The sequence below is a fragment of the Triticum aestivum genome, chromosome 4D, assembly GCF_018294505.1.
Source record: "Triticum aestivum cultivar Chinese Spring chromosome 4D, IWGSC CS RefSeq v2.1, whole genome shotgun sequence".
NCBI classification, from domain to species: Eukaryota; Viridiplantae; Streptophyta; class Magnoliopsida; order Poales; family Poaceae; genus Triticum; species Triticum aestivum.
The window spans coordinates 131,765,856-131,788,610 of record NC_057805.1 but is presented as its reverse complement, the minus strand read 5'-3'; the positions used below and the strand labels follow the sequence as shown (position 1 = coordinate 131,788,610).

Genomic DNA, 22,755 nt, shown 5'->3' with positions numbered 1-22,755 from the left:
TTTTAGAATAAAAAGTGATACATGCACGGTACATGAGTTTTATTTTTAAAATAAAAAGTGGTATAACACCCGTTTGTTTACATGACAGGTACATGAGTTCTCTTTACATAACAGTACAATAACTGGAAACAGAGTTGCATAAGTGGTACATTGTGGGTAAGCGGTTACACAATGAAAATTGGGGTATAAAATGAGTGTGGGCCGGTTTTCCGGTCATAGTAGCTCCCCAAGTGAGATGAGAGGGGAAGTTCTTTTGTTTGATCGCTCAGAAACTAGGTAAACTGTTGAACTTACACGTGCGGCGGGGGCAAATGGCCAATCTTCTTGTTCCACGGCCTCGGTCTCGGCGCAGCATAGGCATCGGTTGTTTCGGCCGCTGGTGTCTCTGGCTGGGAAGTCTTCGGCGCAGCATAACTGTCGGTTGTGCTGGCCGCCTCCGTCTCCGGCTTGGCAGTCTTTGGCGCAGCATAGTTGTCGGTTGTGCTAGCTACCGGTGTCTCCGGCTGAGCATTCTTCGACACGGTGTAGCTATCAGATGTTGGAGCCGCCGACGTCTCCGGTTGGGCCTTCTTTGGCGCGGCATATCTATCGGTGGTGTCGGCTGCTGGTACCTTTGGCTCCTCCTTCTTTGGTTCCACCTTTGGTGCGGTGTAGGTATCGGGCGTGGCAGCTTCTGGCTTCTTCATCTCTTCCTTCGGTGCGACGTAAGTATCAGTTGTGGCCGGCGCCGACGACTTGGGCTTGTCATTCTTCTTAGGCTCTTCCTTCTTTAGCATCTCTGGTTTCTTCTTGGCCCCAGCCTTCTTGGGGGAATCTACTTTTGCTTTTCGTTTCTTCTCTGCACCGGTGTATCCAGAGGCGTCCTTCTTGCCTTTCGACTTCTTCTCGGTACCATGGTCGTTTTTCCCTTTGGGTTTCTTCTCGGTTGTGGAAGATTGGGAGGGCTCGCTCTTTTTTTTGGATTTCTTCTCGGAGGCAACCTCGGATTTCTTCTTCCCGGCGGCCTTGGTGGCACCTTCAGGTTTCTTCTCCATGTCGGCATAGCCAGAGGAGCTTACCGGATTCTTCTCTACAACAACATTGTCGCGGGCGACATCAGGTTTCTTCTTAGCACCGGCGTAGTCGGCGACGACTTCGGGTTTCTTCTCCATGCTAGAGGAAACGTCGGAGACGGCTTCAGGTTTCTTCTCAGGGCTAGCAGAGGCGTCAGTGGCGACCTCAGGTTTCTTCTCAGCGCTGGCAGAGACGTCAGAGGCGGCTTCGGGTTTCTTCTCAGCGTTGGCAGAGACATAGGATTCTGCCTCAGGTTTCTTCTCGGGGGCGGCTTCGGTTTTCTTCTCGATGTTGGCGGAGACGTCAGAGTTGGCTTCAGGTTTCTTCTCAGCGCTGGCGGAGACGTAGGAGTCAGCCTCGGGTTTCTTCTCAGGAGCGGCTTCGGGTTTCTTCTCAACGCTGGCGGAGACGTCGGAGGCAGCTTCAGGTTTCTTCTCGGCGCTAGTGGAGACGTAGGAGTCGGCCTCAGGTTTCTTCTCAGGGGTGGCTTCGGATTTCTTCTCAGCGCTGGCGGAAACATCGGAGGCGGCTTCAGGTTTCTTCTCGGCGCTGGCGGAGACGACTTCGGGTTTCTTTTCAGCGCTAGCGGAGACGTAGGAGTCAGCCTCTGGTTTCCTCTCTGCATTGGCAGAGACGTCGGAGGCAGCCTCGGGTTTCTTTTCGGCGCTGGCGGAGACGTCAGAGGCGGCTTCAGGTTTCTTCTCGGTGCTGGCGGAGACGTAGGAGTCGGCCTCGGGTTTCTTCTCAGCGCTGGTAGAGACATCAGAGGCAGCTTCGGGTTTATTCTGGGCTGCGACGGCTTCGGGTTTCTTCTCAACGCTGGCGGGGACGTAGGAGTCGGCCTCGGGTTTCGTCTCGGCACTGGCGGAGACGTCCGAGGCGGCATCAGATTTCTTCACTCCACCACCATAGTCAAGATCGTCGGCGACAGCGAGGGGGCTGGTGGAGGTAACCGCGAGGGAGAGAAGAAGCGCTAGAGCGAGCTGGGCTCTCATGGCAATCAACCGGACAGTGGTGGTGTGGCGGTGGGATGAAATGTCAGCAAGAGGTTGGAAGGTATTTGAATGGCGAGCGAGGGAGGGAACGAGAGGTGGCGCCGGTCTTGCATTTTCCCTGGAACAGTAGCCGCTAATCTCAACTGATTGATCCTGTAAAATTACGAGCCTGCCGTGAAGAAAGGAGCCGAAAGAGAAGGCGGGAGCTTTACAATCTCCGGTTTTGCTAAATAATAAGGATCCTTTTTTAACATCTTTTCTGGGAGAACAATGTGCTGTTTTCCTAAATAGGCAGCATGCATGCAATTTTCTTTTTCATTTTTTGAGAGACGCAGTTTTCTCAATAACATGTGGGCCCAGACCCGAGCTGTCGACCATAACACACGGAGGGGCCAAACAATGTGTTACCACTAGACGCAAATCAGATTACTTGTTATCAAACAACTTACACACCTCAAACCCTCAAAGAGAAAAAAAAACTCGAACACCCCTCAAGAAAAAATCTGACAACTCAGACATGTTGCAAAAATTTGCTTTCATGCATCTAGCAAAATTACCATGCTATATAGCCATGGTTGCAGCAAGTTCATCGCAATGGAAGATGGGATATTGCTGACTACAGAAACTCTAGATCTTCCTTCTGCTGCTCCAGAACAACTGTGGCAAGTGCCCGTCTATACGCCGCTGATCTCGCGTTCCTGACAAGAACACAGATCTCTTGACCCAGCATACTCTTTTCATTCCATTGCTCTTGCCGCAACGCCGCCAGAAGCCTTGCATCACAGAACGCAACCGCAGCACCATCCTTCCCAGTGCTGCCATAATTAAAGCAGATGCAGGCTGAGTGTTCATTAGACAGGACAGCATAACACTGACATGTGCCAATTGACAAGGAGAGCAAGTGTTAACCTTCCATGTATGAAACCAGTCGTGACAAAACCTATCGGCCATCTCAATGCTTTCCCTGTGGTGTCATCTTTGGGACCCAGACATGGAAAATAAGAACTGATATGGGACTGTGGGAGCTGGACTTTCCATTTTTCTAGACATTGTTCCTCATCCTCCTCTGATCTGTAACAATCACGAAAATGGATGACTTTTCTTGAACAGATTCATTCACCGCTTCCTTCCTATAAAAGAAAGCAGTGGGGTACAGAACTAAATGTTTTCGATTAAAAGAAGAGTAGCAAACGGATTTTCTTGAAAACGAAACCACACTCTACTAAATAAGATAACTGTGAACTATCTAAAATAAGGGCAGCATGAATGTTAAAAAGCATGACTTGTATATGTGAATCAGAATTTTCTTGCCTGCACGTCTACACCTACTCAATATACTCTTTTTGGAAGAATTTAATATAGCTCCAATGTCCAAACCTCCATCAGCAAATATAAAGCTTACAGATATGTACCTGGTTTTCCAAGCTGTAAGATCTGATAAAAATGGGGCACAAACTACAGCGCCATCTTCAAAGAAACCTTCCTTGAACACTCGAATCAGGACCCTTACAAGGTATAATCCATTTACAGGAGATGGTGTCTTAACAGTGCCACCAGAAGCCAATTTGGGTTCATCAATATCGATTTCCATCTCAGATGAAGAACTCAAAGACATCATATCAAGTTCTTTCACATAACGTCTCAACGTTTGAATGGTTCTCAGCACAAAGAGTTGGAATGAAGCAATGACAGTTGTCGGTGATGATCCAGAATCTCCACAGTTGGAATTTAATGAGAAACACTCAGGTAACACCGTATCAGAAGGCTTTAAGTCATCTACTTCAAGACATCTCACCGTGCCATCTTCTTTATTTAAATTAGCCATGATATGATGCCATGAAGGAGGTACAGGAACTCTTGGAGGTCTCTTGGCAGCAGGGCGGTACTCAGCTGCTTTATCAAAAACAGCAGCCTCTTCTGTCATAAATGATGAATATGCTTTGCTGTCTGGGTAATCATAAGGGAAGCATGGTATCTTTAACTGCAAAAAGGATGGCCAGTGTATTAATATTGAAGATATATCCAAATGAGCAATGGAAGCGGAATCACCACTGCTCTCCTTAATGCAAAATACTGAATAGTAACAGATGCCGTAGAAGTACAAAACTATAAGGAAGCTAATTCAGCAAGGCAATAACAATTATAAGAACCTCGTATTACATATACAATACCTGTGATGCAATCCACCGTCTCTCTCTTAAGCCAATCGCGTGTGCACCATGAGATACTAGAAAGAGCCAAAAAGGCTTTACCCAGCTCAAAGGCACGATAATGGACCACCTGTACATTCATTGAACGTCAAACAGCAATTAGCTCAAAGAGAGAACATGAAGCGATAAGATATCTTCAAATAAAGGGGGTAACATGCTGATGTAATATAAATAGCAAAACCCTATAATAAGAAGATTAAACAAACGGATAAAAAATGCTGGATTTACCCGAGGGTACCAACCTTTCTTTAGCATGTTTCAGAAGAATAACAGGGCAGGATCGACTGAAGCAATCATTCGCTTGAGTTGCTTGTCCTTGGTCATTTTCAGAATCCAGGCAGAAAAAATTTATACGTCTGTGGTGTTTTTCCATACAAAGGATCTCCTCTGCCAGTGGGGGATTTATCTTACAGCCAGAATCCCACATTTCTCTACAGTCAGAAAGGAGCAAATCATGCCTTCCAGAGTGCATTTGCATCGATGAGAATATGTGTCTCTCCTCGGATGGTGCCTCCAGGTCTCCCCCCTCCAAAAGTTTGTTCTCCTGGTTCGTAACTGTTTCCGAAGGAGAATCTGTCCCCTGAGATGAAACCTCCCTGGGGTCATGAACTATCATGGACAGTATAGCGCCAGGCTGAAGAATCTCAGCATGATCGATGACAGATGCTTCCAAAACATGAGGGCCAGTAGAGGAATACAGAGAATGATCAGTTGGTTTACACATATCACTTGTATCAAGTATCCTGTTGATCATACTTCAATAGCTCTCGTTAGAAAAATGTACGTTAGTATGCCTAGACATAATTATTATAAATGCAAAAAAGAAAGGAAAAAGAACAACTTACTTACTAACTGGGTGCAATATACTCTTAAGAGATTGCATAGCCTTGCATCCCATGACTTCCAATCTTGCAATTTTTCCCTCTAGTGAACAACAGTTGACCAGAACACCAGAATCTTGCATCTGCAATGTGAGGCAACATGTTTTTTTGGCGATATGTGAGGCAACATATTTAATAGTGGCAAGAGAGTAAGGATGGTGTCACTACACGGAAGAAATTTGTTTTTATAATTGCTATGGAGAAGTAAGCCCTGAGTTGCATAAAATAAATTAAGCAAACCAACAGCAGATAGGTTTGTCCTTTCAGATAATAAGAATAGATAATTTTGGAGTGTCAAGATACTCATACTAAGCAGATGGATGTCCCTCAGTAGAATTTAAGAACTGTTCAATTATTAACTTTATGTTAAAATCATGAAACAATGGAATTGGCTCTGCTAATGTTCTTTTAATGATGAAACAACAAAATTGACTTGTATCTTCTGGTTAAATAATAGCATGTGAACTCATGGTTATACTTGGACAGGGAGACTCGCATATAAATCATGAGATATGGCAAGAGTTATTCTACTGTTGTTTGTCTTAGACCCCAGTATTGACATGTATGCTATAAATGTTGGACATTCAACTCTTTAAATATAAAGAAAATGGACAGGTTTCCTTTTAGTCAACTGAATGTAGGTAAGATAAACAAAACAGAAAGGATAGACAAAGAGCACACAAAGAAAAGCGAGCATTCTGATTCTACAGAAATAGATGAAGCACCTGTTTGTCACATGCAATTCTTATTGCATCCAGCCCTTCATCCAGCATAGAAGGATGAATCCATATCCATAATTGCCGTTGTGATGAACTGCAGCTTCCTTGACTAAATCTAGTTTCAGAATTGGACAAATCTGCTTCTTTGGCCTCCAATTTGCTACTCCCTATTGAGAATGGCCGCCACATGTATGTCACTGGTCCAACAACATGAGAGTGGGGACACCCAGCACGCCGAAGCTGGAAAGACCAATTAAGCCGCATTTGTCATTCCAAACACTGTTCTAACTACACTTTCTGTGGTAAATATGCAAATACCATAGCGTTCTCAATGCAAACACCTTGCATAACTTTATCTTGTAGGTGCTTTAAGTCAGGTGCTTTATCTGCAGGAGATGGACAAATAACCATTCCCAGAATGGATAATAGGGAGTCCTACAAAAGTTAGCCAGCAACAAGATTAGTTTGTTAAACTATTACAAATGTCAGTCGGTATTTGGTAATAAAGACAATCAAGATATAAAGCACAGGCTAGCAACAGAAGAAGGAACTTCCACCTCTGGACCGTCTAGTTGAATCGGAATGAAGTAGCTAGCATCATGAACAATTGTTCCATTTTTCAACCGCTTGAGAACTGCCCTTGAACCCCTCCCGCTGCAAGATGGGATGCTGACCTTGTTACTCATTTAAATCCACATATACAGTCTTAGTGTTCGTAAAATATAATCAATTTGTGAAGTTAGTCAACTGGATGTAAGATTAATTTCAGGAACACTGCTAACTTGTACAGCCTATTACATTCTACTCCACACAATAATGGAACTGGCACGTAATGATTTGCACACAAGCTTTGCCTTTTGTCACTCAGATGAGCTAGCAATTTACATCCTTTTGCTAACCAAAAACGCTGTTTCAGAAAAGAGAATTACAAAGGATCGCCTTTCATTATGAATCAACACTACCAATTTGACACTGCTTTGAGCACGCCGACCAAATAAATTAACACTTGAGCGTAGAAAACTTTATCTCATCTCCTCTCTCGGTTTGAGCAGAGGAACACAAATGGAAGGGCTCTTTTGGCACTCACCTCCCATGGGAGCCAATGGGCAAGACGAAACCCCACCGCCTTGCCATGGTGAACCTCTTGGCATGCCATAGGTGGGTGCGCAGCCGCCGCGCGCCGTCGCCAGCGACTGAGAACCCCTCCGCAGGGTTGCCAGCTAGCTCTTGCCGGCGCCTCACCCTCCTCGACTGACGCGCCGAGGGGTTACCCTCCTCAGGAGCCTGGCCTGCCGCGGCACCTCTGCTTGCGCGGCGGCGCTTGGAGGGGAGGTGCCCCGTGGTGCGGCGGCGTGCGGAGCGGGGCTGCTGGAAGCGGCCGTCGACGCGAGCTGAGACGGCCGCGTGCAGGGATCGTAGCTCTCCGACGCGGTCAGACGCGAAGCGCCGAACTTCGAGCTGCCGCGGTGGCGGGGGCACCGCGTCGCCGCCAGCCATTACTGGAATGGAAGGGTTTGTGAGAGTTTAGGGCCTGTTGGGAACCTCTCCCGACTCCTCCAACTCTGTAAATTCTGCTTCTCGCTCCACCCAGCGCCAGCTTGGGCCGGCTGGGACCAGCCCAATTCGGCAACCTGTACAAAGGCGAGGGCAAACAGGCGTCAATGGCTCGGGCGAGGTGTCTCGGGCGTCAATGGCGATGGGGTCGCTGCTCCTCGCTGGCGGCGGGGTCTCGGGTGTACGGGCTCCAGCGGGGAAGAGGTTCGGATGGACGAATCTGCCGGCGGAGGAGTGGGTCCGTCCGGCGATCGGGAGATCCGGGCGCGGGGGCGGGATCAGCGGCTCTGAGCCTTGCGGAGGGTCCGAGACTCGAGAGGGAGAGATGTCGAGGGAGGGTACAAACACGAGCAGACCCGGCACGGCACGCCCCAGCCACGCCTCTAATACACGGGCCGTGCGGGCCGGCACTCGTGCCGCGCTCCCTGACCCACCCAGCAGACACGGCACAGAAGGAAACGTGGCACGTTGAGCCCAGCAGTAGTTTCTGGGCCTATTTCGACTGTTTGGGGGGCTAATCTATAAAAAAAATCTGAAAAATAAAATAAAAAGGTATACGGGTTGTGCCGGCGCTCGTGGCGCAGGCACAACCTAGGCGGGCCACATGCCAGCATGACCTGATTATAAACATGTCGGGCCAGGGCCAGCACGCCAGGACCGACCCATTTGACCACCTTTGTACATGAGTGGACTGTCTAATTGTTTTCTTTGATGGTGGCAATGCTTTTTCTCCACGAATGCTATATCTTGCTCTCTTTTTTTAGTTGATGTTATATATCATTTATAGCGAGTATGACATCATCTCACCTATAGGGCCGGTCCATTAGTCAGGTCGCTCTATCGCTAGCGGTCACTCCATCGTTCGACGTAGTGGTTTGGTCTGTTTTTCTGTTTTTCTTTTTCTTCGCCTGTTTTCTTAAGTTTTCTTATTTTTTCATTGTTTTTCTTGGTTTCTTTCATGGTTTCACCAAAAAAAACATTCTCATTTTTTTCTTACTTTGTTTTTACTGACTTTTTTGCTTTGCTTTTTTTCCTTTGTTTCTTTACGTTTATTTTTCTTTTTTATTTATTTTACTTGTTTTCTTTGTACATTTTTTATACATCCAAATTTTTTATATAAACATTATATGTTTTTGAAATACATTCTTAATTTTTTGACAAACTATTTTTTATGTCTATTTTCAGTGAAATTGTACATTTTTGTATACACAAGTAACATTTTCTTATATACACGTTTAACATTTTATAAATACATGTTTAACATTTTTTTACATATTATTGTTTATGTCTGTTTTTCGTGAAAATTGGATATTTTGTGTATACACCACAAACATTATATAGATACATGTTTAACATTTTACAAGTACATTATTAACATTTTTAACATATTTTTCATGTCTATTTTTTCATACACACTGTACATTTTTGTATACATCAGGAAACACGTTTAATATTGTCTAAATACATGATTAAAAAATTGAAAACTAGTATTTGTTTGTCTACTTTTTCCATGCACATTGTATATTTTTTGTATACTTTGTAAATATTTTTTCTATACACATTTAACATTTTCTTCATGATAAAAAAATTTAAAATATATTTTTTTATGTCTACTTTTTCATATACATTATACAATTGTTGTACACATTTTTCATATACATCAGAAACATTTTTCTATACACATTTAATATTTTCTAAATGCATGATTGACATTTTTTAAGAATTTATGTAAAAAAAATTGTAATATGTGTGTTTGTGTGTGTAGAGAGAGGGAGAGAGAGAATATTTGGGAAATAAAGCAACAAAGGAAAACAAAAAATGTGAAGAAAAAAATGAGCAATTTTTTAGGCATGTGGCCTCACACGTGTTGTGCCAGCCCAGTCTAGCACTTGCTTTAGGCGAGGTAACCATATGTCTCGCCATAAGCGAGACATAGGCACGTACGCTTTTTGGGTGGAGCTGGGTTTTCCTAGCTTCTCTAATTTGCACTACGGACTAGTTTAGCTTTTTTTAACAAGGTGGAGGCACTCAGGGCGCCAAATTTCATTCAAGCATAGCTCAAATATAGTATACAACATGGATTTGAAATCCTGAACATCAAGATGAAGAAGTGTATTAATGTAAGGAAACCTTGATTTCCAATTGGCTAGTTTGAGGCATGCAAAGACATGCGAGCTGCTATTAACACTTGATCAGCACAATCATGTGCAAACACTGTTGAGGTCTCTTGAAATGTGAAAGATCCCTACACTATAGTTGTAGGAGTTAGAGTGGAATGTCGCAAGGTGTTTCCTGATATCCCAACGCACAGTGGGAGCATTGATATTCTTTAGAGCTGAAGTTTTAGCCAGGGCCACATTATCTGTTAGAAAGGTGGCTTCTTGCACCCCAGCTTAGCTGCAATGGCTGCCATGAGATGGAGTCCTCCCTCTTCTGTGACAAGTGGAGAGGAGGCAAGGTCCATGGAGGCATGGATCCTTAGCTTCTAGTGGCACGCTCCTCTTTGATTTGAATGAAAGCACCAAGACTTGTAGCCTCTGAGTTGCCTCTCACAAGAATCTTAAAATTCTTTCAAGATGCATCAGAGAAAACCTTAGTACCTGTCAACAAAAGATCAGAGGAAATGGAACAACCAAAGGCATGCAAAGAGCAATTAGATGCATTTATAATATCTCCTGGCAAAGCTTTTTGAGTTGACTGCTCTGAGATATAGTCACAGCAAGATGTAATGGCCTTCTCCATTTGGTAAGGAAGAGAGTTTTTCCTCTGAAAGAGAAAATCATTCCTCGCCTCCCACATACAAAAGGTGAACAAATTTTGCAAAGAAGCATATTGGTGGTTCATAGAGAAAAGATATGCGATAATGGCATGCATAGTATCCAGATTGGAAATAAGCTCATCAGATTTTAAGTTCCAGGGAGGGAAGAACCAGGCAGCGTTGGCAAAAGGGCATTAGAAAAAAAGGTGCATTTCATCTTCAGAGAGATCACACCTGCTATAATTTTTTCTAATGTGAGAAGAGTACCTGTCTGCTTTAAGGCTAGTGGGTAGAGCTTCTCTCATTAGCCTCCAAGCAAAGGTGTTAACCCTAGGAGGTAGGTACTTGTGCTTCCACACCTGCATAAGAATGTCCTTCACCCGAGTGGAAATTGTTTGGGTTGGTTGTTGGGGGAGACCTACAAATCCTGCAAGCAAAGCTTGTAAGTATTCTTAGAGTTACATCTGTCATTAGGAATAAGATCCCAACATAAGACGTTAGCAGAATCATCATCAGTGGAAGTATTTAGAATAATAGAAGTAGTGGGTTGAGAAAAAACTGCAACTCATGGGTTTGATTCCACTGCTTTTGGCTAGGAAGCCAAAAATCCGACTTTAGCAAGGTATACAAAATGAGTCTCCAGAATTATAAGATAATTATAAACAGATGACCATGTAGGACACCAAGGGGTGCTCCAAAATCAAAATATTGTGGGTTGGTAAAATGAATGGTCTTTAATTAAGCTTAGGAGAGCAACTTAAGAATGGAAGACCAAAAACTAAATTTAGGGACATTGGAGTTTGCCTGGAAAAATGCGGGAATCATGATAATAACTAGACTTAAGAACCAAATGCAGATGGGAGAAGGAGCTTCAAGCCTTCAACGATGTTTGAAGTTTTGAAAAAAAACTCAAAGAAATATGGGATGTAAAGAGGCTGATATTTTATTGCCATACGCAAATTCAAGTAAAAACGCGAGATATGAAAAAACAATATCAACATTGAATTGAATAGTGTTGAACAATAAATGCGCTATTCATTGTTGGATTTATTTTTTCTAGATCGCATCTCATAATGTGTTTCAACTTGAATTTTTTTTAAGGAATATCACCGTCTTAACATCTTGTTTTTTTTAGATTTTTTTCAAAACTTTGAGACGTGGTTTCCATAAAGTTTTCTAAGAATGTTGCTTTCCATGTGATATTCTTCCGGAGCGGCATGCAAAATTGTGGTGTCAAGTGAACCAGGTCGACATGGACGGAGTCGTCCGTCCGACGCGGTAAGGACCAGGCTAGGTTTGGCCGGTCCGGTTTATTCCACGCAAAAGAAACCGGGGAAGAAAAATAAACCACAGATGACAAGTACAGTCAACAACAAAATGGTAGGAAAACTAAATGGGATAAAATGTGCCACATATTTGATTCAACCGAGTAATATTTGAGAATTTTTGCTAAGTCAGGTAAAATCTGCCACAAACGCAAAATTTGGAGGTAAAAGATGGAATTCATTCATATTATAAAAATGAAACCGGTGATGCCAATTCCATGTCATATGGATCACATACTAGCAGAACGCCCGTGCGTTGCTACAGACTATCTGCAATGTTATCTGTAACACTCGGGTTCAACACAAAAAACCTCATCCAACGACGTACCTTCCATTTTTCGGTCGGAACCTCCCATTCACGATCGGCTTCCTGCCGTAGCGGGACATTTCTCGCTGGAGTCACCTCCTTTAGAACCAGATGACGTCGACCTCATCTTCGCCGTGCATTGCAATAAATATGAAATTTTTCATGTTTACACTACAATAGAGTGGGGTAAACTAACAACATACTATTGACACAAAGCAACAAATAACTACAGATAGCATTCTCAAACGTCCATTCAACTTTACAAATGCACATTGACATTGGAGGAGAGTGGCAACATGAACGTATTCCTAAGTCGCCAATAAGCTCCACCTCCATCCCACATATGCTAGAAGGGATAATTGTCGTTCTTCTCTTCCTCGTCTGTTGTAGGGTGAAACCCTAGAGGGGATCTTTTCACACTTGGAGGGGGAAAAGGAGGAAGAACACTCAAGAACACAAGGCACAAATCACTCAAACAAACCCAAATATCACATCCACTAGAGTAGCATACATGAGATCCACAACATTACAAGATCAATCCAAGGAAACAAGCACTAGGTAAAGTTCTTCCCACTCCTAGAGGAGGTGAGGTCTTGATGATGATCTACTCCCTTGGGAGGTCTTGTAATCCACAAGGATTCTTCCCAAAAGGGGTCTTGATCTCCAAGAGGAGGGGATACAAGAAGCAAAGCTCACAATGTTTTATCTAATACTTTGCTATCCTTCCAAAAGAGCTAGGTAAAGAGTATATAAAGGCTAGGGATGAAACTTGGAGAAAGAGGGATACAAAGGACCAAAATGTCCCTAAAACGCGTAGCCACGGAGGAGGAGTCCGGGCACCTGGGGTAGAACCGACCGGGCACCCGGACTGGTCAGGGGCTCCGGAGGGACGAGGACCGGGCACCCGGGGAGGCCGCATGCTGCTGGGGCGGTGCACGCCGGGCACCCGGGTGGGCTGGGCGAGGCCCAAGTGGGGGCCGGGCACCCGGGGCCGAGATGGCCAGGCACCCGGGGTGTCCAGGGGGTTTGGTCCTTCCCTCGTCTTTGAGTCTTGGCACCCGGGGTCCTTCCGTCCGGGCACCCGGGGTGTCCAGGGACCTCTCTCCTTCATTCTTCTTGGCCTCTCCTTCCTTCTCTTGCTCCATGGATGGTCGAATCTTCACCTTCTCCTTCTCACGATCATCTCCTTGGTATCCTAGAATGCATAACATGTCTTTCTGAGGCAGAACCCAATTCTCATGCGAATCCGACCGAAACTCAAAGAAGAGAGACCAAGAGAGAGGGACTTGAATCATTGTCACAAAACACTTGATCATCTTCATCTTCGTTGACACGCCGGTGCATGGCCACGTGCTCAAGGGCTTCCATTTCTTCTTCACTCATCGAGTCATATGTGCCATCATTGTTGAAAATCATGGTCCGCTTGTTGGTGCATTCGAAGGACGTGTGTCCTCGGCCACGACATGTGAAGCACTTGAAAGAACTTGTCTTGACGGGGTCATTCGGTGGCGCCAAAGATGAGGGAGTCTTGGATTTGTAGGTGCTTGCCGGAGAACGAGTCGAGGAAGGCGTAGCTTGCTTGGAACTTGACTTGTCGCCGGTACTTGGTGATGCTCTAGTTGAGGTCGGAGTTGCCGACGTCGTGGGAGCTTGAGAGTAGGAGCCGTAGGTCTTGGACGAGTACTTGGCGTATTTGAAGTCATCTTGCACTTGTTGCTCGGCCTTGGTCGCTTGATGAACTAGCTCGAGAAGGTTTGAGTATGGTTGGAAGTCGGCAATCCGCTTGATTGGGTGGTTGAGGCCGTTCAAGAAGCGTGCCATTGTTTGCTCGTCGTCTTCCTTGACATTGGCTCGTATCATGGCAATCTCCATTTCTTGTTAGTATTCTTCCACCGTTTTCGTGCCTTGCTTGAGGAGTTGCAACTTCTTGAAGAGATCACGGGTGTAGTGTGTGGGAACGAAGCGAGCTCTCATGACGTCCTTCATTTCCATCCAAGTTGTGATTGGTGGTTTGCTTCTTGTTTGTCGTCGCTCAATCACTTGTTCCCACCAAATGAGGACGTAGTCTTGGAACTCGAGGGAGGCCATGGCGATCTTGTTTTCCTTGTCATAGTTGTGAAGACGGAATATCTTGTCCACCTTCAAGGCCCATGAGAGATACTCTTCGGGATCATTGCTTCCGGAGAACTTGGGCATGGTGAACTTGAGCTTGCCGTAGCGGAGTTCTTCATCATAGTAGCATTGTTGATGTTGCTCTTGCCGTGAAGGAAGGTCCTCAAATGCTCGTTCCTCGAGATGTCGCTCTTGGCATGGAGGAGGGTCTTGAAGCACTTGTTCCACTTGGTGTCGTTCTTGTCGTGGAGGAGGACGAGGAATATGCGCTTGGTTGCGCCTTTCTTGTTGTTCTTCGTGATGCACGGCTTCTTCCTGTATCTCCCGACGAAGAGCTTCCTCTTGTTCTCGCACTTGGCGGTTGCGCTCTTCAACGGCTCTGGTGGACTCACGGAGTGCGCGTTGTGCTTCGAGTGCTTGTGCTTGACGGATGGCGTCATCATCTTGAGGTTGTTGCCGTGGCACTTGTGGAGGCATTTTCTCTTGCTCCCTTGGTTCTTGCGCTTGTTGTCGCGCCCTTTCACGTGCTCGAACTCGGTCTTGTAATCCATTGCATTGGAATGGATTTTCTGGAGCTTGGCGATCTTGGGGAGCATCACGTCGAGGGACCCGATCTCAGGGAGGACTTGTATCATATGATGAGTAGCCCGAAGATGGCCTACTTGAGCGGCGGCTTGAGTGGCACCGTCTTGATGAAGATGTCGAGGAGGGCGGGCATCGCAGATAACCCACAAGTATAGGCGATCGCAACAGTTTTCGAGGGTAGAGTATTCAACCCAAATTTATTGATTCGACACAAGGGGAGCCAAAGAATATTCTCAAGTATTAGCAGTTGAGTTGTCAATTCAACCACACCTGGATAACTTAGTATCTGCAGCAAAGTGTTTAGTAGCAAAGTAATATGATAGTAGTGGTAACAGTAACAAAAGTAACGGTAGCAAAAGTGATATTTTTGGTGTTTTGTAGTGATTGTAACAGTAGCAATGGAAAAGTAAATAAGCGAAGAACAAAATATGAAAAGCTCATAGGCATTGGATCGGTGATGGAGAATTATGCCGGATGCGGCCCATCATGTAACAATCATAACATAGGGTGACAGAGAACTAGCTCCAATTCATCAATGTAATGTTGGCATGTATTCTGAATATAGTCATACATGCTTATGGAAAAGAACTTGCATGACATCTTTTGTCCTACCCTCCCGTGGTAGCGGGGTCCTAGCGGAAACTAAGGGATATTAAGGCCTCCTTTTAATAGAGAACCAGAACAAAGCATTAGCACATAGTGAATACATGAACTCCTCAAACTATGGTCATCACCGGGAGTGGTCCCGATTATTGTCACTTTGGGGTTGCCGGATCATAACACATAGTAGGTGACTATAGACTTGCAAGATAGGATCAACAACTCACATATATTCATGAAAACATAATAGGTTCAGATCTGAAATCATGGCACTTGGGCCCTAATGACAAGCATTAAGCATAGCAAAGTCATAGCAACATTAATCTCAGAACATAGTGGATACTAGGGATCAAACCCTAACAAAACTAACTCGATTACATGAAAGATCTCATCCGACCCATCACCGTCTAGCAAGCCTATGATGGAATTACTCACGCACGGTGGTGAGCATCATGAAATTGGTGATGGAGGATGGTTGATGATGACGACGGCGATGAATCCCCCTCTCCGGAGCCCCGAACGGACTCCAGATCAGCCCTCCCGAGAGGTTTTAGGGCTTGGCGGCGGCTCCGTATCGTAAAACGCGATGAATCCTTCTCTCTGATTTTTTCTCCCCGAAAGCAAATATATAGAGTTGGAGTTGAGGTCGGAGGAGCTTCAGGGGGCCCACGAGGTAGGGGGCGTGCCCCCCACCCTCGTGGCTAGGGTGTGGGCCCCCTGGTCTTCATCTTTTGCAAGGATTTTTTATTATTTCCAAATAGACGTTCCGTGGAGTTTCAGGTCATTCCGAGAACTTTTGTTTCTGCACATAAATAACACCATGGAAAGTCTGCTGAAAACAGCGTCAGTCCGGGTTAGTTCCATTCAAATCATGCAAGTTAGAGTCCAAAACAAAGGCAAAAGTGTTTGGAAAAGTAGATACGACGAAGACGTATCAACTCCCCCAAGCTTAAACCTTTGCTTGTCCTCAAGCAATTCAGTTGATAAACTGAAAGTGATAAAGGAAAACTTTTACAAACTCTGTTTGCTCTTGTTGTTGTAAATATGTAAAGCCAGCATTCAAGTTTTCAGCAAAGATTATGACTAACCACATTCAAATAACTCTTAGGTCTCATGTTTACTCATATCAATAGCATAATCAACTAGCGAGCCATAATAATAAATCTCGGATGACAACACTTTCTCAAAACAATCATGATATGATATAACAAGATGGTATCTCGCTAGCCCTTTCTGAGACCGCAAAACATAAATGCAGAGCACCTTTAAAGATCAAGGACTGACTAGACATTGTAATTCATGGTAAAAGAGATCCAGTCATAGTCATACCCAATATAAATTAATAGTAATGAATGCAAATGACAGCTGCGCTCTCCAGCTAGTGCTTTTTAATAAGAGGGTGATGACTCAACATAAAAGTAAATAGATAGGCCCTTCGCAGAGGGAAGCAGGGATTTGTAGAGGTGCCAGAGCTCGGTTTTGAAATAGAGATAAATAATATTTTGAGCGGCATACTTTCATTGTCAACATAACAACCAAGAGATGGCGATATCTTCCATGCTACACACATTATAGGCGGTTCCCAAACAGAATGGTAAAGTTTATACTCCCCCTCCACCAACAAGCATCAATCCATGACTTGCTCGAAACAACGAGTGTCTCCAACTAGCAACAGTCCCAGGGGGAGTTTTGTTTGCAATTATTTTGATTTAGTTTGCATAAAGCATGGGACTGGGCATCCCGGTGACCAGCCATTTTCTCGTGAGTGAGGAGCGGAGTCCACTCCTCTTGAGAATAACCCGCCTAACATGGAAGATAAGGGCAGCCCTAGTTGATACATGAGCTATTCGAGCATACAAAACAGAATGTTTATTTGAAGGTTTAGAGTTTGGCACATACAAATTTACTTGGAACGGCAGGTAGATACCGCATATAGGAAGGTATAGTGGACTCATATGGAATAACTTTGGGGTTTAAGGGATTGGATGCACAAGCAGTATTCCCGCTTAGTACAAGTGAAGGCTAGCAAAAGACTGGGAAGCGACCAACTAGAGAGCGACAACAGTCATGAACATGCATTAAAATTAATAAACATTGGATGCAAGCATGAGTAGGATATAATCCACCATGAACATAAATATCGTGAAGGCTATGTTGATTTTGTTTCAACTACATGTGTGAACATGTGCCAAGTCAAGTCACTTAAATCATTCAAAGGAGGATACCACCCCACTATACCACATCACAACCATTTTAATAGCATGTTGGCACGCAAGGTAAACCATTATAACTCATAGCTAATCAAGCATGGCACGAGCAACTATGATCTCTAATTGTCATTGAAAACATGTTTATTCATAATAAGCTGAATCAGGAACGATGAACTCATCATATTTACAGAAACAAGAGAGGTCGAGTTCATACCAGCTTTTCTCATCTCAGTCAGTCCATCATATATCCTCATAATTGCCTTTCACTTGCACGACCGAACGATGTGAATAATAATAAGAGTGCACGTGCATTGGACTAAGCTGGAATCTGCGAGCATTCAATAAACAGGAGAAGACAAGGCAATATGGGCTCTTGGTTAAATCAACAATAATGCATATAAGAGCCACTTCAACAATTTAATCATGGTCTTCTCCTATCGACCCCCAAAGAAAAGAAAAGAATAAAAGCTATTTACACGGGAAAGATCCCAACAAGCAAAAGAAGAATGGGAAATCTTTTTGGGTTTTCTTTTTAATTATTACTACTACGGCAAGAAAAGTAAACTAACTAAAAATTACTCTAATTTTTTGGTTTTTCTTAAGGTTTAACAAACACACAAGAAGAATGCAAGAAAAAGGAAAATAAACTAGCATGGATATTACAGTGAAAAAGTATGAGCACCGACATCTAGCAATGAGTGTGTGAACATAAATGTAATGCCGGTGGGAAATACGTACTCCCCCAAGCTTAGACTTTTGGCCTAAGTTGGTTCATTGCCAGGGGTGGCCTGGCGGATATCCGTAGGTGTAGCTGGGGTCGTACTGAGATGAAGAAGACTCTGACTGCCACTGGCTGGCAGTCATCTCCAGATCCCAAAAGTAATCAGACTGTCGTGGAGGCTCAAATTGTGGTTCCAGCTACGGGGCTGGTGTAGGGTTCCGGTAGGCTTGAATGGCCGTCCACGGAACGAGATACGGACCTTCAGATAAATTAAACAAGGAAGGAGCAGGCAAAGTAATAGTCTCAGGGTGATATTTATCAAAGTACAATTTGTATTTAAGCTCCCCTTCCTTATTCTTAACAACAAAGTCATGCGCTAACATACTCTTATAATCTAAATAAGCATTGGGTAACAATTTTTCTTCTTTCTCATAGAGCCTAATAGGTATGTTATAATGCGCAGCTAGGCGTGGAGCATAAATACCTCCAAAGATGGGACCCTTAGTATGGTTCAGACTTAACCGTTTAGCAATAATACTGCCCATACTAACAGTGTTATCGGAATATAAGCCATGGAGCAAAATGATAATATCAGGAACACTAAGGTTTCCACAGTTTCCGCGACCAATTAAGCAACGACTAGCAAATATAGAAAAGTAGCGTAAAACAGGAAAATGTATGCTAGTGATTCTTGCATCGGAAACCTTCCTGGTTTCCCCCACAGTAATGGTGTCAATAAATCCGTCCACATCTTTACGATGTGGTTCATCTAAGGTACCCTCGAAGGGTATTTTGCAAACCTTGCAAAATTCATCTAGTGGCATCTTCTTAACAACATCATATAAATGAAACTCTACTGAAGGAGGTGATTCCTTAGGAAAATAGTAGAAGTTTTGCACAAAAGTATTGGTGAGTAAGAGATACTGATGACGTTGGTCGCGGAGGAAGTCGGTGAGGCCAGCATTCTCAGCCAATGAATAGAAATCATCATAAATCCTGGCTTTTCTCAAGAAATCATTGGAAGGCCATTCACACGGCCGGACCTCCGCGGTGCGAGGCAAATTATATTTGGGCCTCTGTGCTTCTTCATTTTGCTTTTCCTTCGAGCTTCGGCTCGATGAGCCCCTCAAAAATCTCTTCATTATTTTCTGAAATATTCTGAAATTTTTAGTAACTTCAAACAAAAGTGAACCAACCTCAATAAAATTGATAGCAACTACTCCTACAAGTGCCTAGAGACTATATCATGCATTAGAACTACTTGGAACCATATAAATTTGACATGCAAGCTCAAGAACATGGTCACCTAGGCAGCACAAATTTGCAATGAATAAAGCACTAGAACAAAAACTAATTGGACCAATGGAGGAGTCACATACCAAGGAACAATCTCCCCAAGCAGTTTTGTGAGAGGTGCTTTGAGCAAGGAGATCGAAAATCGCAGCAAAATGAGCTAGAACTCGTGCTTGAGCTGGATATTGGTGTTTGTGGGAGGAAGAAGGAGTGTATGGGTGCAGGAATAAGTGGAGGAGGGCCACCGTGGGCCCACGAGGCAGGGGGCGCGCCCTGGGGGGTAGGGCGCGCCCTCCACCCTCGTGGCCAGGTGCTTGCCCCTCCTGCTGTGTTCTCAGTGCCAGATATTCTCAAATATTCCAGAAAAAATCATATTCCATTTTCAGGGCATTTGGAGAACTTTTATTTTCGGGGTATTTTTATATTGCATGGATAAATCAGAAAACAGACAGAAAATACTATTTTTACTTTATTTCAACTAAATAACAGAAAGTAGAAGGAGGGTACAGAAGGTTGTGCCTTCTAGTTTCATCCATCTCATGCTCATCAAAAGGAATCCACTAACAAGGTTGATCAAGTCTTGTTAACAAACTCATTCCGAATAACATGGAACCGGAGAAATTTCGAATAACACTAAGTTACCTCAACGGGGATATGCACATCCCCAATAATAAGAATATCATATTTCTTCTTGACAGTAGGAAGAGGAAATTCAAAACCTCCAAATATAATCGATGGAATTTTTCCAATAGAGTTGATACTATGGACCTGAGGTTGTTTCCTCGGAAAGTGTACCGTATGCTCATTGCCATTAACATGAAAAGTGACATTGCCTTTGTTGCAATCAATAACAGCCCCTGCAGTATTCAAAAAAGGTCTTCCAAGCATAATAGACATACTATCGTCCTCGGGAATATCAAGAATAACAAAGTCCGTTAAAATAGTAACGTTTGCAACCACAACAGGCACATCCTCACAAATACCGACAGGTATAGCAGTTGATTTATCAGCATTTTGCAAAGATATTTTAGTAGGTGTCAACTTATTCAAATCAAGTCTACGATATAAAGAGAGAGGCATAACACTAACACCGGCTCCAAGATCACATAAAGCAGTTTTAACATAGTTTCTTTTAATGGAGCATGGTATAGTTGGTACTCCTGGATCTCCAAGTTTCTTTGGTATTCCACCCTTAAAAGTATAATTAGCAAGCATGGTGGAAATCTCAGCTTCCGGTATCTTTCTTTTATTTGTAACAATATCTTTCATATACTTAGCATAAGGATTCATTTTGAGCATATCAGTTAATCGCATACGCAAAAAGATAGGTCTAATCATTTCAGCAAAGCGCTCAAAATCCTCATCATCCTTTTTTTGGATGGTTTGGGAGGAAAAGGCATGGGTTTCTGAACCCATGGTTCCCTTTCTTTACCATGTTTCCTAGCAACAAAGTCTCTCTTATCATAACGTTGATTCTTTGATTGTGGGTTATCAAGATCAACAGCAGGTTCAATTTCTACATCATTATCATTACTAGGTTGAGCATCATCATGAACATCATCATTAACATTTTCACTAGGTTCATGTTCATTACCAGATTGTGTTTCAGCATCAGAAATAGAAATATCATTTGGATTCTCAGGTGGTTCAGCAATTGGTTCACTAGAAGCATGCAAAGTCCTATCATTTTTCTTTTTCTTCTTTTTAGAAGGACTAGGTGCATCAATATTATTTCTCTGAGAATCTTGCTCAATTCTCTTAGGGTGGCCTTCAGGATACAAAGGTTCCTGAGTCATTCTACCAGTTCTAGTAGCCACTCTAACAGCATAATCATTTTTCTTACTATTCATTTCATTGAGCAAATCATTTTGAGCCTTAAGTACTTGTTCTACTTGAGTGGTAACCATAGAAGCATGTTTACTAATGAGTTTAAGTTCACCTTTAACATTAGCCATATAATCACCCAAGTGTTCAATCATATAAGCATTTTGTTTTAATTGTCTACCAAAATAAGCATTGAAATCTTCTTGCTTAACCATAAAGTTATCAAACTCATCCAAGCATTGGCTAGCAATTTTAGTAGGAGGGATTTCAGCTTTATCATATCTATAGAGAGAATTTACCTTTACTACCTGTGTCGGGTTATCAAGACCATGAGTTCTTCAATAGGTAATGGATTAAGATCATATGTTTCTTCAACAGGCGGTAAATTAAGACCATGTATTTCTTCAATAGGAGGTAAATTCTTAACATCTTCAGCTTTAATACCTTTTTCTTTCATAGATTTCTTTGCCTCTTGCATATCTTCAGGACTGAGAAATAGAACACCTCTCTTCTTCGGAGTTGGTTTAGGAATAGGCTCAGGAATTGGCTCAGGAGCTGGCTCAGGAAGTGTCCAATTATTTTCATTTGTCAACATATTATTCAATAGAATTTCAGCTTCATCCGGTGTTCTTTCCCTGAAAACAGAACCAGCACAACTATCCAGGTAATCTCTGGAAGCATCGGTTAGTCCATTATAAAAGATATCAAGTATTTCATTTTTCTTAAGAGGATGATCAGGCAAAGCATTAAGTAACTTGAGAAGCCTCCCCCAAGCTTGTGGGAGACTCTCTTCTTCAATTTGCACAAAGTTGTATATTTCCCTCAAAGCAGCTTGTTTCTTATGAGCAGGGAAATATTTAGCAGAGAAGTAATAAATCATATCCTGGGGACTACGCACACAACCAGGATCAAGAGAATTAAACCATATCTTAGCATCACCCTTTAATGCGAACGGATATATTTTAAGGATATAAAAGTAGCGAGATCTCTCATCATTAGTGAACAGGGTGGCTATATCATTTAATTTAGTAAGATGTGCCACAACAGTTTCAGATTCATAGCCATGAAAAGGATCAGATTCAACCAAAGTAATTATATCAGGATCAACAGAGAATTCATAATCCTTATCGGTAACACAGATAGGTGAAGTAGCAAAAGCAGGGTCAGGTTTCATTCTATCATTAAGAGATTGCTGCTTCCATTTAGCTAATAACCTCTTGAGTTCATATCTATCTTTGCAAGCTAAAATAGCTAAAGAAGCTTCTTTATCAAAAACATAACCCTCAGGAATAACAGGCAAGTCTTCATCATCACTTTCATCAATATAATCAGTTTCAATAATTTCTTTCTCTCTAGCCCTAGCAATTTGTTCATCAAGAAATTCACTAAGGGGCACAGTAGTATCAAGCATAGAAGTAGTTTCATCATAAGTATCATGCATAGCAGAAGTGGCATCATCAATAACATGCGACATATCAGAACGAATAGCAGAAGCAGGTTTAGGTGTCGCAAGCTTACTCAAAACAGAAGGTGAATCAAGTGCAGAGCTAGATGGCAGTTCCTTACCTCCCCTCGTAGTTGAGGGATAAATTGTTGTCTTAGCGTCTT

The 22,755-nt window shown here is 43.2% G+C and overlaps 1 protein-coding gene across 2 annotated transcripts; it reads right to left on the bottom strand.

The window, feature by feature from the left end:
* Positions 1-2,438: 2,438 nt before the first annotated feature.
* Positions 2,439-7,769, bottom strand: LOC123096835 (ribonucleases P/MRP protein subunit POP1). Of its 2 annotated transcripts, none has more exons than XM_044518608.1 (10): positions 6,946-7,769; positions 6,416-6,512; positions 6,177-6,293; positions 5,865-6,098; positions 5,104-5,222; positions 4,501-5,013; positions 4,220-4,328; positions 3,461-4,029; positions 2,958-3,119; positions 2,439-2,863 (listed from the first exon to the last, which is right to left on the bottom strand). In XM_044518608.1, exons 1-10 carry the CDS (start codon positions 7,353-7,355, stop codon positions 2,665-2,667), a joined length of 2,529 nt encoding a protein of 842 aa, XP_044374543.1. In that variant the 5' UTR covers positions 7,356-7,769; the 3' UTR covers positions 2,439-2,664. The 2 variants fall into 2 exon arrangements, with proteins under 2 accessions (XP_044374543.1, XP_044374544.1); XM_044518609.1 differs by having other exon boundaries at positions 4,501-5,001.
* Between the last annotated feature and the right edge of the window lie 14,986 nt (positions 7,770-22,755).